Below are 13,654 nucleotides of genomic sequence, written 5' to 3'. Positions count from 1 at the left end.
GGGCAACAGCCATTTACAGTAGAATCATCTATTTTGAAGAATAAACCCTTCTGTTATGACTCAGTAACCATAATCATAACCTCCAAATATGGTGTCGCTAGAACATCTTGAATCTCTAGTTCTAGAAAAAAATTACAGAAATGTCAACATAATCAAGACAAAGTGGTTGGGCTACTATACCCTTAGGACAATCAAATTAATTTTGGTCCCCTCCCCAAATCAAATGCTGAGTAACCCATTAAAATGCCTTGTAATTATACAAATCTTCCTAGACTTTACAGATTCAACCATTTCTGTCAAAATACCACATGTTGTAAAAAAGTTATTCACCCTGGAAGCTGAATATCATTTCTGAACCATGCCATTTTATAATGGGCATTATATTATTAATCTCCTCCCCTTATGTTCCTGAGAGATTGCTATTAGACAGAGAGTGACATGAGAGTGCTCGGCAAATTTGCCAAATGGTAGACTGTGGTGGTGATTCGGCTTAAATGGATAGGTCTGCCATCCCATGAAGCACCATTCTATCTTGGAATGGATGCTCTCTTATTTATAAAATACAGTAAGATTAACCCACGAGATAAGAGCTTTGTCAACCTATGCAGACTATGACTGTGACCCATTGTTGAGTCATGACATTGAGTGTCACAACCAGAAAATTTCTTTTCTTTTTTTTTTTGCTGAGGAAGATTCACCTTGAGCTAACATCCACTGCCAATCTTCCTCTTTTTGTACGTGAACCACCACAACAGCATGGCTACTGATAGACCAGTGGGGTAGGTCCATGCCCGGGAACCAAACCTGGGCCACCAAAGTGGAGTGTACCAAACTTAACCACTAGGCCACTGGGGCTGGCCTGATAATTTCTTTTTAAAATAAAACAGAACAGAATAGGATAGAAAGAATCAGAAGTAATCACTCTGGTAAGAAAAAGATCATTTCAGGAATCTTTTGTTTCAGTGAAATATCTGTGTACTTCTTACCGGATGATGATGCAAAATGTATATTTATAAAGTTAAAGCCTTTACATTAGATCGCCTATGAGCATCACCTTCTAGAAAAATCTAGGGGTGTAATAATGATTGTGACCTTTATCCCTTATAGCAAAAATCCATATATGCTCCAGTATTTCTCAGTGTGTCCTATGGGACACCCGTTTTAGACTCTCTTGGGGAGCTTGTTAAAATGAAGATGTGTAGCCTTACCTCAGAACTACTCAATAGGAATCTCTAGAGGTAAGATTGGTGATCTTCAGTTTTAATACTCTTCCTCCTTAAGAATCACATGATGTCTTTCATCGTGCCATTTTGCCAGGAGCAATTGGTTTCTCCAGTATTTGGTGCCTGGATTAGACCAGCTCTCTGCATGGGCATGGCAAGTAACCACAAAGACCAAACGTCTGATTCTCAGACGAAATTTCCATTTTTCTCCAAAGTTACACATGGATCAAAACAGTTTTGCTTGTTTTCCACAGCAAGTGTTTCTGCTATAGACTCTACTCAGCATTGTTGTCAATTACTCAGCTGAAGGTTATTCCCTTTGCTGCCTGCAACCCTCAACACGCTGAACTAAAGGGGACCAAACAGACCCCAAAAGAGATCTCTCACTCCACGGTTTCCTCACAGAGTTGTCTTGCTCAGAAATCTGCCTAGAATCTTTTGGATCTCTCTACACTGTTTACATCACAAGGACGACCTCCACCCTTACACAACACACAGTGACCTTTCCTCTCCTGGTCGCACACTTGAAGATTAAAGACCATGGTGATATGCGAAGCCCCTTTGATCATCCAGCAGACATTTTTTTGGCATGGCCTCAGAAGCACAGGACGGGAGTGATATTGGCAAAGCCACTCAAAGGAGAGCACACTGCATCCCAACTCCTTTCCGAGGCCACCCTGAAATCATACCCTATGCCCACAAGGTTAAAGTAAGAAACAAATTAACCAAAGTTTCTGAGCTTGTCTTGCAGAATGGCAAGGACATTGCAGATAAGGAAACGACTTGCTGACAACCTCCTTCAACCAAACATCATGCAAGTGCATTGAGCAACCAGAATGACCTATCAGTAAACTTTGCACGTCATAGGCCAAAAATCCACCACATGTAACACATGGAACTCCCCCAGATTTACATCTACGACCCATGAAGAAATATGAAAAACACTCATGCCTGTGCAGAGGACTCTGAAAACTTCAGCCCCTAACGCCCTCCTACTCCCTCCCTTCTACTCCCTACTCCCCTCATAAATATCCCCCACAAAAGCCACTAGAGGAGACTGATTTGAGAGCTTTGCTTCCTGTCTCCTTGCTTGGCTGCCCTGCAATAAAGTCCTTTCTTTCTGCTAAAGACCTTTGTCTCGGCATCTGATTCTTCTGGAGAGCATCGGGGAAAACGAACCTGCTTGTGGTTGCTAAAAACCCAACATGGGCCATTTCCTTTTCCATATCCTTCCTCCACAGAGCCTGGCGGCAGCCATCTACCAAGCATGGAAGGGGAAACGTGGCTAGAAGGAGCTCCCTGGTTCTTCCACCTCCATGGAAATACTGGAGTGTTACGTTTCATGGGAAGGCAGCATCAGCATAAGAGGCAATACCAACCGTCGTATGAACTCGGCCGCATCCTCCGTCAGCCTCTGCGTGAGGTGGTCGTAAGACAGGGGCTGCTGGGTAATCTCATGGTTCCTCATCAGAAAGCAGTTCAGGGGCCGGAAGTAATACAGGAAGCACACTACGAGGCCGAGTATCACGGCGGCCAGGAAGAGAAGGCAGAAGAAGACGAGGCCAGGTGTAGGGAGCAGCCCCAGGCACTTGAGCACCGCCAGGGTGAGGAGAGCGATGGCGATGAGCTGAAGAGGGACAGAGACCAGCATCCTGATGCCTGTGGTGAACACGGTGCCTTCTCCGGGCTTGCAGTCTCTCAGGTTGGTCACAGGGAGCCCGTGGAAATAATCGAAGCCATGGCTTAAAGGGTGGTGACAAAAGTCGGTTTTGTTGTGGCAGTTGGTCCCAAGGTGCCACTTCCCTGACAAGACAATTGGGTGGTATGTTTAGTCCCAACAAACACCCTGACTTAAACGTCAGCTTCTGATTCCCACATGCTGAAAAGCAAGATCTTTCTTCATATTTATGAGCAAAAGTCCTATTCGATAGGACCCTACAGGTTTTCACTTCCTGTTCCACAAACAACTCACTCACTCTACCAGAAAACAAGAACTAATTTAGTGATAGGGAAATACAAAATAAAACAAAACAAAACACAAACACCTAACATATTTAATAGACAGGAGACAAAATTACCTTGAAAAACACAAGTTTTTCTGGGGCATATTTTTGTTTTTGCTGAGGAAGATTCACCCTGAGCTAACATCTGTGCCACTCTTCCTCTGTTTTTATGTGGGTTGCTGCCACAGCATGGCTGCGGACAAATGGTGTAGGTCCAAGCCCAGGAACTGAACCCAGGCTACTGAAGTGGAGTGCTGAACTTAACCACTGGGCCACAGGGCTGGCCCCAGGGGCAGATGTTTCTTAAAGACATGTCCTTAAAATTAAAGTCTTAGAACCAACTTGATTTTGTTCCTTGAATGTTCAAAGTGGGAATGAATCCTTTCTCAAAAAATTAACCCTGAGGCATGAGGAGATCATACTCATAACACAGCAGTTATTTTAAATATCTATGAACATTTCTTATAAAATGTCAATTATACCACTAAATTAGTGTGTGCTTCACAAAGGAAAAAACGATGACGGTTTTATGACAAGATGTGGGAGGAAAGAGAATGGTCATTTTGCTCCTATGAGATTTTCTAGGATTCATCTGATGACCTGCAGATCCATGCTTACCAAGTAAAAAGGGAGAAGGCATCATCCCTGTCAATGGAATAAAATCCATGGGAACGTCAACTGAGACAAATTCTGACACAATTCGAGTATTGAAATGTAAAATAAAAAACTTTATCAATAGCCTGGTGTGTATATGCTGCTTTCTATGCTCTGTATGTGTGTACAATTATCTATGTATCTTTTTAACTATTATCTATCATCTGTCTCATCTGTGTATCTCATCCATCAGCCATCCATCCATTCACCCACCCACCCATCATCCATCCATCCATCCATTTCATTTATTGATCTGTCTCTATCACCTATCTCATCTATCTTTCCATCTATCCATACATCCATCTGTCCATCCATCTTTCATTATCATCTATCTGTCTCTTTCTCTCTCTATCCATCCATCTATACATACACACACACACACACACACATACATACACATACATATATAATGACACATATCTACACATACAAATAGCCCAGATAGGTGCATTGTATTTTAATTGAGAATTGAAATCATTTCTCCCCTACTTAATGTTGTGCCACTGTATCAGCAATGTCATCCTTAAGAAGCCTGCTCTAATGCCCTTCCCGCTCTCCCCCTCACACCACTCACACCCTCACCTCCCCCTCCTCAGCTGCCCATACCTATCAGAGCTGTTGAATAGCCTTGATTCTTCAGAAGCTTGGCGAATGTAATCTCACTGGTGGGAAGTCCTCCAGAAGAGGCTGAGAAGAGGAAAACTCCCACTTTGGACTGAGATGCCATTCCTGAAGCAGGAGAAATCGACCAGTAAGACAGGAGCTGGGGGATGCCTGAGGAGGATGACGGTCACAGTGATGGAGCCAGGAGGTTACCTGATCGGATGGGGTACCGGCCTGTCATGAAGGCTGCCCTGCTCGGTGTGCACAGGGGTGATGCTGCCAGGTGCTGAGTGAGTTTCACTCCCCCTTCAGCCAACCGATCAATATTGGGAGTCCTAGAACAAAAGAATCATGTCATTCAGGATGACCTTGAAAATGAAGCTTTCTCTGTGGTTTTTATACTGAGTGGCCTCTCAATAATCTGGGGAAATGAAGGTTGCAGGGGGTTGTGTGAGGTGGGAGAGAGGGGAGGAAAGGGAGAGGCAACACAGAACCAAGACTCAGAATGAGAAGAAAACCATGTTGAGGTTTAAATGATGCAGGTCTGAGATTTCTAGGGGGCCCACCCACACCCTCAGAGGGGTTAGCAGAGAGGAACCAAGTCTTGAGAATGGGCTGCTGAGAGAAGAAAGGGGAGAGGAGGAAGAGTGAGATGGGTCAAGGCCTCATTCCTCCCCCACCCATGTCCCTCCAGTTACCTCTGTGCCCCCAAAAGAGAAAGCCCTGGGGAAAACTTGACTCCCTCTCTTCCCAACCACAGGCTAAGGGAGGCCCCCAACCATTTCTCACCAGCCTCTGCCTAATTTCCACATGACCCCAGGGAGAAAGGAATAATGGGACTCCATGGGTATTTACCAATGAACAGCAACAAATGGGTTAATATGGTCCAGGAAAAAGGGACACATGTTAATGTGAAAAAACAACATGCTGTGAATCACTCGCATGGTTTGTTGGCTCATGGTTTTTTACACTTAATAAATACTTATTTATGGGCTCACTTCTAGGATGACGCATTGAGCAAGACAAGCTACCCTGGTGCCTTTTCTCCAGGAATGGATTGATGGATCATCTTAGGAACTCATTCCAGACTTCCTAGGCATTCAGAAACAAACGTGTTTCAGTTCTTGTACCACGCCAAGCTCCCATCCCATATCCTCCATTGGAAACCTCAGCCACTGACTCTTCTGCCAGGCTTGTCATCTTCCATACTTCAGTTCTGGGCATAGATGGAATTCTCACGGGCCTCCTATGGTCTCCCTTGTCCTCTGGGAGGGGTCTGTTCCATGTGTAGGGCATCCGTCATACTTCCCTATCACGGCAGATTCCTCACTGTAAAAGGATGGCAAGCCTAATTTTTCTGCACCACAAGATGGTAGCCTGTGGAGTGGGAGCATGCTTCTTATTCATAGTGGCCCCACAGCCACCTTATGCATTAATGCACAGCTTGACAGGAAGATCTTTTCATTGCATTTGCAATGTCAAACTAGTCTCCCATCTATGAGTTTCATTTATGCATTTAATTGTCAATATTTCCACTGTCAATATTTGGTTTTGCCTTAAATCACAAGATTTAGAAGGTTTAGAAAACTGAATCTGCCTGTGTATTTGACTTAAACCTCCTATTGCCTACATTGGCCCAGCGGAAACATTTGACTACTTTGGGTGTGATGTTACAAAATATAAAATGAAAAACGTAATTCAGAAAGAACTGAAATTTAACATTAAGAGTAAGACAGATTTAGGGTAGATATTGACGTGAATTCTTCCTTGGGATTTTATAGACTTTTTTTTCTTTTGATAATTGGTAGACATGGAACCTTAAAGGCTTGATTATAATTTTTTAATTAAGATATCTTAGTAGGAACAGTTATCTATTCTTTCAGTAAACTTTATTAATATTATATCTAATATTATATTAAAATTATTTTATTATTATATGATATTTAAAATAATATATAAGATGAAAAAAACCCAAATGGAAATTATGACCCTGACAAGAAAAATTAAATTACTAACAAAGTTTGTGTTGCAAATGTCAAAAAGTAAGATCTAAACTTTTTACAAAATGAGGCAAAATGTTGGGCAGAAAACATACATGGTCAATTAAAATTTTAAGAGAGCATTGAGTGCAAATCATATGCCTGCACCTGCTTTTACAAATCCAACAACTGTCCTAGGTAAGTGTAGATTTTAAAAATGACAAGCAACATTTGATGCGAAGATTCAGGTTGGAACTGATATATATTTGGCTATGTCTCGCGGGCCTCCTTCTCCTCAGAAGAATAATTTACTTAATTTTTGTTTGATCTGACACATAACGATGAAATACACATCCCAAGACAAATAGCCATGCTGCAAAGAAGATGAGGAGCCAGAGGAAATGGCATGAAAATAAATCAGTGTCCCATGGCACTTAGCAGTGGGTCCATCCCGGCTTCAGATAGTGATTATTCAGAGATCTTACGAGAAAATTCTAGTAAAAGCAAATGATCTCTTTCCCCATCCTCTCCTTTAGTTCAGTTTGTATTGATCATTTGTGACATGAAGCTCTTCACAGAACTACTTTTATCTTATGGTTTCCTCCTTCTTATAAAGAGAAAATGCAATGCTAATGCCAAGATTCTCCTATACAAGAACTAACTTTCCTTTTTAAAACAAAGGGCCCTTAAAGTACTTCTTATGTTAAGTTGGTTCTATGCAGAGGGCTTAGAAAGCAAATGCCCTCCTCTGTCCCTAAGTCCAGCTCCCATTGTGTTTTTCCTACCTTTGCAGTCATCCCTGGCTGGTGAAAATTCTGCCATCATGCAACATGATGTGTGTCCCTGAGACATCTGTCCCCAGCCAGGGTGGCTGGCTGATGATTGAGAACAGCCTGGGCAAGGAAGGGAAGGAAGGTGTGGAGGGGAGAGTGAGTGTTTGACAAGCTGGGATGGGATGGGGCACCAACTGGAACAAAGTCAGAACAGAAGAGGGAAGAAAGGGAAGAAATAAGGGAGGATGTGAAAAAAGCAGCGTAGTGGCGGCAAGCAAGAAACATTTATTACAAATATCTTCCTAGTGATCTGAGTTTATCCAACTGACTACACTTACTCAACCAGATAAAGTCACACCTGCCTTCCTAACGTCTAGATCCATATGCATCCATGTGAAGTCACACATCAAAGTGTGCAGTATGGAGGGTGTTAAATGTTTCCACATGGGCTGCGCTCGGTAGTTCTGTAAACGGGCGTTCACCGTCACTGGGGACTACTGCCTATGAACGAAGCCATGTGTTTACAGAGCAGCCATGTCACCCAACCTGAGGGTCTTGTTTCCATAGCACCCAGGATCTCCGATGCCAAGGTCATCAGCCATCAGCAGGACAAAGTTTGGCCTTGACGTTGCACAGCTCTGGGTCTCACACAGGAACAACAGCAGAAGCACAAGGATCCTCATCTTCCTGCAAACGGCAAGGGGAAGAGAGAAGTGAAGGACACCGGCACGAGGTGGACCATTCACCTCCTTCTCTAGAACCTTCCTCCGTCCTTGCCCACACTTGAGAAGAGGGCCTTCTTACAACCGGCCCACCCCGGACTATACGTGCTCCAACGACCCACTAAGACGCATCAGGCAAAGAATTTTATCCTCTCTGTCCTGTGTGTTTGTTTCCAAAATAAACATTTCCTTTCCCATAGATAGCAAGGACCTCTCAATTCTACCCTGGAGCAAAACATAAGTTCTATTGAGAAAAATGGAAACACAATCACCTCTCGCCGTCTCTTTATGGAAGGCGGGTTCTGCAATTAGCAAAAAGTTCTCTGTTTGAGCACTGGAAAGACAGGCATGTCACTACAATCAAATTTTCAATGTCACATCCTTTCTAAAATGAGCTATGAGTGTGGTGTAGGAGCTTTTTAACGGGAAACATAAAAACATAGGCAAACTTTTCAAAACTCAAGGAGCACGAGGTTCGTCGACTGGGCAGCTCTGGGTGCTGGCTCATAGGTCAGAGCACATGCACCCAAGGAAGGGAATCCAACCATCCTCAATGGCTGTCATCACAGTACACACTCACTGTGTGGCACGTCATTCCTTTCAGGAATAACAGGCTGGAGGAATTTGGGGGAGGATGGCGCTTGAGCACACACACCTGAAACCCTCTCTCCGATGCCCATAGAATTGCCAAGTGAATATTAGAAGAGGAAGAGAGCTTGCAAGCATTTGAGCAGCTGGGGGACAGTGACATCCTCAGGCCCTATCACCTTGGCTGAATACAGGGCAGTTAAATGTCCATGAGGCCAGACTGAAGGGTACCCACCTGAGCTCTCCTGCTCACCCTGGGAGAACTCAGGACCTGGGGAAGTGAGGGAAGACCTTAGCAGAACCTACGGCATCAGAAACCCATGCGAATGGGAAGGGGCCGGACATGTGGGTCCCACTGGAGCTGTGGGGCTATGCCTGAGGCAACTGATGGCCACGTGGAGCAGGAATCCCATGATGGTTTCGTCTGCATGCACCTGAGAAAACCATCTGGATGGTGCCTCAGAAGACACCTGACTGCCAAGCCAGGAGGCCTTCGCAGCCACCCCTATGCTGGTCCTCCCCATTCTCTTTCTCTGCTGCCTGTTCTCCACAGTGCTCATCCTCGCCTGGCATGGCAGGTGGAATAACAGCCCTGCCCCCAAAGACATCCGTGCCTGAATCTCCAGATCCTGTGGATATGTTCCCTTACACGGCAAAAAGGAATTTGCAGATGGGATTAAAGATCTTGAGATGGAGAAACTATCCTGGATTGTCCAGTTGGCCCCAATACAATCATAGGTGTTCTTATAAGTGAGAGGCAGAGGGATATTAGGAGAGGAGGGTGACATGATGACAAAAGCAATGGAGAGAAAGGCAATGTGATGTGTGGCCATGAGCCAAGGAATATAGGCACCTCTAGAAGCTGGAACAGTCAAGGACACTGACTTTCCCCTAGAGCCTCCAGAAGGACCCAGCTCTGCTGACACCTTGGTTTTAGCCCCTTAGGATTCATTTCAGTCTTCTGACTTCCAGAACTGCAAGACAAACGGATTTGTGTTGTTCTAAGCCACCGACGTGGTTCTAGTTTGTTACAACATCATGGGAAACCAATTCACCTGGCCCATTAACCAGGTGTGTTGTGTTATGCGTGTGTTTGGTTCACTGCTCGATCCTACAACATAGAATTGTCCTTGGCACGTATCAGGCGTTCATGTTTTAGTCTCTGTCATGTTAGAGGCTTTGCTCAAATACCTGGAGTTTTCAGCAGTCTGCTCACATTTAAGAGTGGGACCCAGGAAGCTGGCTCAAAGGCCTGTAAGTGTGTGTGGGACTGTGGCCCGTCGCAGCCTTCAGCCTAGAGAGAGCAGGTGGCAGGCTGGCTTTGGCCTTGAGAAATTCCAAATGTCAGGCCCTATGAGCCTTTTCTAGTAGGCCTGTTTCTCCACTGAGGAATCCCAATCCCCTGCTTGGGGTGTGGGTCCTTGGGGCTGGCTGCATTCTGGGGCTGCCGGAAGGGGAGGAGCTGACATGCCCTCCATTTGTGATAGAGAAGTTCATTAGTCTTCTTGTTCCAAACCCTCATTTTCCCTGTGGCCTGAGCTGGGCCTGATGTCCAGAGCCCCAAGCCTTCCCAATGCACTTTCTCCAGAGAACCAGCCTGCTTCCTGCTGGGAGTGGGGGCGGTGGGGGGGGGGGGGGTGTGCTGAGCCAGCTTCTTGCCCCCAACACCTCCCAGAGCCAAGTCTGAGATTTTACCTGCTCTGACCCTGAGACTAGGAGCCAGAACTCATTACTTTGTCTTTCTGTTCCTTGGTGGCTCTTGGAGCCCTTTTGGAGCACTGCTGTACCTCTGTTCTCTCTTTAAGCCTTGACTCTCACCGCTAGGTCTTAGCAGCACAAAGGGGTCTGTCAGCGTATGCACTGGCAGAACCATCTTGACCTTAGCCTTCATCTACTCTTACATCACTCTGGCCTGGCTCGCTGCCCACAGCTACCCTAGAGTCACAGACGCTGCCGGAATGCACTCCTCACTGAACACACTCTCTAACAGTACATAGTCAACATTTGTTGACTGAGCAAAGGAGTAAATAACCACTGACAACTTTGGCGGATGTAAGAGTGGAAGGCTGCTCTCCTCCCTAACTGGACGGTAGGCACCATGAGGGCAGTGCCTAGTTGAACGAGTGTCACAGAAAATGGCATGAAATCAAGAGCCAACGTTTACTTTTGATGTTGAATTAGAAATTCCTCATTCTAACTCAACCAAAGAGGTGATTAAGCAGGGCTGTGAGCCATTTTTTAAATGGTTGGGATGTTTTACAGGCAATAGAAGGATTCAAAAATTAGCACCCATCTCTAAATATAAAGTGAGACACACTCGATGTTTTGAAGATTACTAAAGGCACCCATTAGTAATGCCTATGAAACGCTTAGGGTTGACGCATCAGGGCTCCCTAAGTGGATTTAACGGCAAGCAAATCCATAACCAACACAGGTAACATAGAAAAGAAACGAGTATGCTTAATAACCTCCTGTCCCCATAAGAATGCCACGTGTAGCATTCACACCAGAGAAGGCGAGAGCCAGAATGCTGTGGGGGTGTGTTTCCAGCTAGCTAATATTTTCATTTTTCAGTTAATATAGAAAATAAATAAATATATGTTCTTATTTTAAAACTACAGTTGTCTGGGTGCTTAGTACACAACAGGCACTGTGCTTCTTCATCAGGTCACCTGTGTGACAAGGTAATGTGGGAACACATGTTTATTACGAGTCATGTTCAACTTGGCCGTCTTAGAGTTAGTCAGCAGGGTTTCTGAGCCTTGGCACTACTGCCAGTTGGGACTGGACAGGTCTCTGTTCTGGGGGGCCGTGCTGTTCACTGGAGGATGCTCAGCAGCACCCCTGGCCTCCACCCACTGAATACCTGTAGCATGCCCTCCCACCCTGAGCTGTAACACCAAAAATGTCTCCAGACATTGCCAAATGTCCACAGGGGGACAACGTCACCCCCAGTTAAGAACCACCAAGTCAGTCCTAGCCTCTCACACTTCTGATCATCTGTGAAATTGTCTGTGAAATCATCACTTTTCTATATAACACAATTACGATCCACTTCCTTTGCTCTCATATGTGGGCAGCTTGGCTTCTATGGAATGATTCGAAACTCCAACCATTTGAGGAACCACGAATTTCTCCTTTGCACCCACAAGTACAACTTAAATGCTAACAGATAATGTTCCTTGGCCACAATATGCCCCAGCAGTTACGGAAGCCCTTAAATTCCTGTGCACAGGGACGATGATCTTGAAAAGGCTCTTCCAAGAGAAGGTTAGGCTCCGAGCATTGCTTCTCTCCCTTACCTGTTACTGATCTGTCACTGGTCCAGGTGGCACTTCTTTCCCTACCTTGACTTTTCGTCCTCAGTTACCCTCTCCAACGGTCATCTTGCCAGGTACCTTTCGGGACTCAGATCAAAGCATCCTTCCTCCCACGTATCGGAAATTTGGAGCAATACCTTCCCCTCTCTCTTGACCTACTTCCAATCCCCCTCTCACCTCTCTCCCTTTCAGGGATCTTCCCTTTGCACAAACGTAAACTCGGCTCCCACTCTTCCCTTCCTCTAAAGATAACCAGGCAGAGAAATGTGACTTTTCAGCGTGCTCTTCTTGCCACCACTCTCTCCTGTTAATTCTCTCTTTGGTGGCTTTTATTCTCTGTTTGTCGGGGAGTAGAGGAACGAGTGGAGAATTCAGAGTCAGGGTCTGGCCCCAGCTCAGGCCAGCAGCTATGACCTCTTGGGCTTGAAGTATGATCTCCTTGTGCCTCACTCCCATCCATATTTACCGAGATGGCATCTCTGCCAAAGGCCAGTCAAGTGAGATGATGGAAATAAAAGGTTTCCATGAAGTTAGGGTCTCAGAGAGATATCCGCACTCCCGCGTTCACTGCAGCATTATTCACAGAAGCCAAGATATGGAAACAACTTAAGTGTTCATCAACAGATGAATGGATAAAGATGTGATACGTATATGCAATCGAATATTATTCAGCCATGAGAAAGAAGGAAATCCTGTCATTTGCGACAGCATGGATGGAGCTGGAGGACATTATGCTAAGGGATATAAGTCAGACAGAGAAAAATAACTACTGTATGATTTCACTCATATGTGGAATCTAAAAAAAAAAAAAGTTTAAGTCATAGAACCAGAGAGTAAAATGGTGGTGGGTGGCCAGGGGTTGGGGGATAGGGCAATGGGGAGATGATGCTCAAAGGGTACAAAGTTTAAGTCGTAACATGAATAAATTCTGGGGGGTCCAATGTACATACAACATAGTGACAGTAATTAATAATAATGTATTGTACATTTGAAATTAGCTAAAATGGTAGATCTTAAGTGTTTTTACCACACACACACAAACACAAAAAAGTAACTATGTGATGTCATGAATGTGTTAACTAACTTAATTGTAGTAATTGCTTTACAATGTATATATATACCAAATCATCACATTTTTATTTTAAACATATACAATTTTATTTGTCAATTATATCTCAGTAGAGCTGGGGAAAAAAAAGAGAACAATCCCCTGCCTGCCCCCAAAGAAAGAGAAAGAAAAGGTTTCCAAAATGATAAAGTGCTAGACAAATGTAACTTGTTAGGAGTGTTTTAATCTATCTATACCTTTGCAACAAAAGCAATCCACTGACAATTCAACCAAATCCACTTCAATTCAACAAACGCTTATGGGGCAAAAAGCGGATAAAAGACACTGTGACAGTCTTGTGATGGTTTCATGGTTGAATGAGACACAGAATCATCCTGCAAGGCTCTGACTGGCCAAATGAGGGAATCCACAAGCACAGAGCCCACTAAAATGAGTGATGGGGTGAGAAATGTGGCTTCCACAGATGAGGTTTCAATCCTGGCTCCTCTGCTTGGGAGAGGTGAGATTGAGGGCCATCCACTTAGCCTCATGTCGGCAGTCTCTTTGGTAAAATGAGGATAATCATAATAACACCTTATAAGTATTACAGTGAAGATAAAATTATATACTCAGTACTATGATTAAATAAGGGAATCATAGTTAGGGGCCAATAGTTGTTAGTTGTAGTCATTATCAGCATTACTATTATAATTTTGTGTAGACTGTAATAAGTACACTAGT

The 13,654-nt window shown here is 44.4% G+C and overlaps 1 protein-coding gene across 6 annotated transcripts in view; it reads right to left on the bottom strand.

Annotated features, from left to right (window-relative positions):
• STS (steroid sulfatase) overlaps positions 1-13,654 on the bottom strand; it is a 183,628-nt gene that overhangs the window by 93,742 nt on the left and 76,232 nt on the right. For all 6 annotated transcript variants that reach the window (XM_070605434.1, XM_070605438.1, XM_070605436.1 and 3 more), the window contains exons 3-6: positions 7,782-7,922; positions 4,697-4,818; positions 4,487-4,609; positions 2,603-3,026 (exon numbers count right to left, since the gene is read on the bottom strand). In XM_070605434.1, the coding sequence (XP_070461535.1) occupies positions 2,603-3,026; positions 4,487-4,609; positions 4,697-4,818; positions 7,782-7,918 (806 nt within the window). In that variant the 5' untranslated portion in view covers positions 7,919-7,922. The remainder of the gene's footprint in view (positions 1-2,602; positions 3,027-4,486; positions 4,610-4,696; positions 4,819-7,781; positions 7,923-13,654) is intronic.

The sequence above is a fragment of the Equus przewalskii genome, chromosome X (genome assembly GCF_037783145.1).
Source record: "Equus przewalskii isolate Varuska chromosome X, EquPr2, whole genome shotgun sequence".
NCBI classification, from domain to species: domain Eukaryota; kingdom Metazoa; phylum Chordata; class Mammalia; order Perissodactyla; family Equidae; genus Equus; species Equus przewalskii.
The sequence above is the reverse complement of the archived record's forward strand: the minus strand, read 5'-3'. Positions and strand labels throughout refer to the sequence as shown.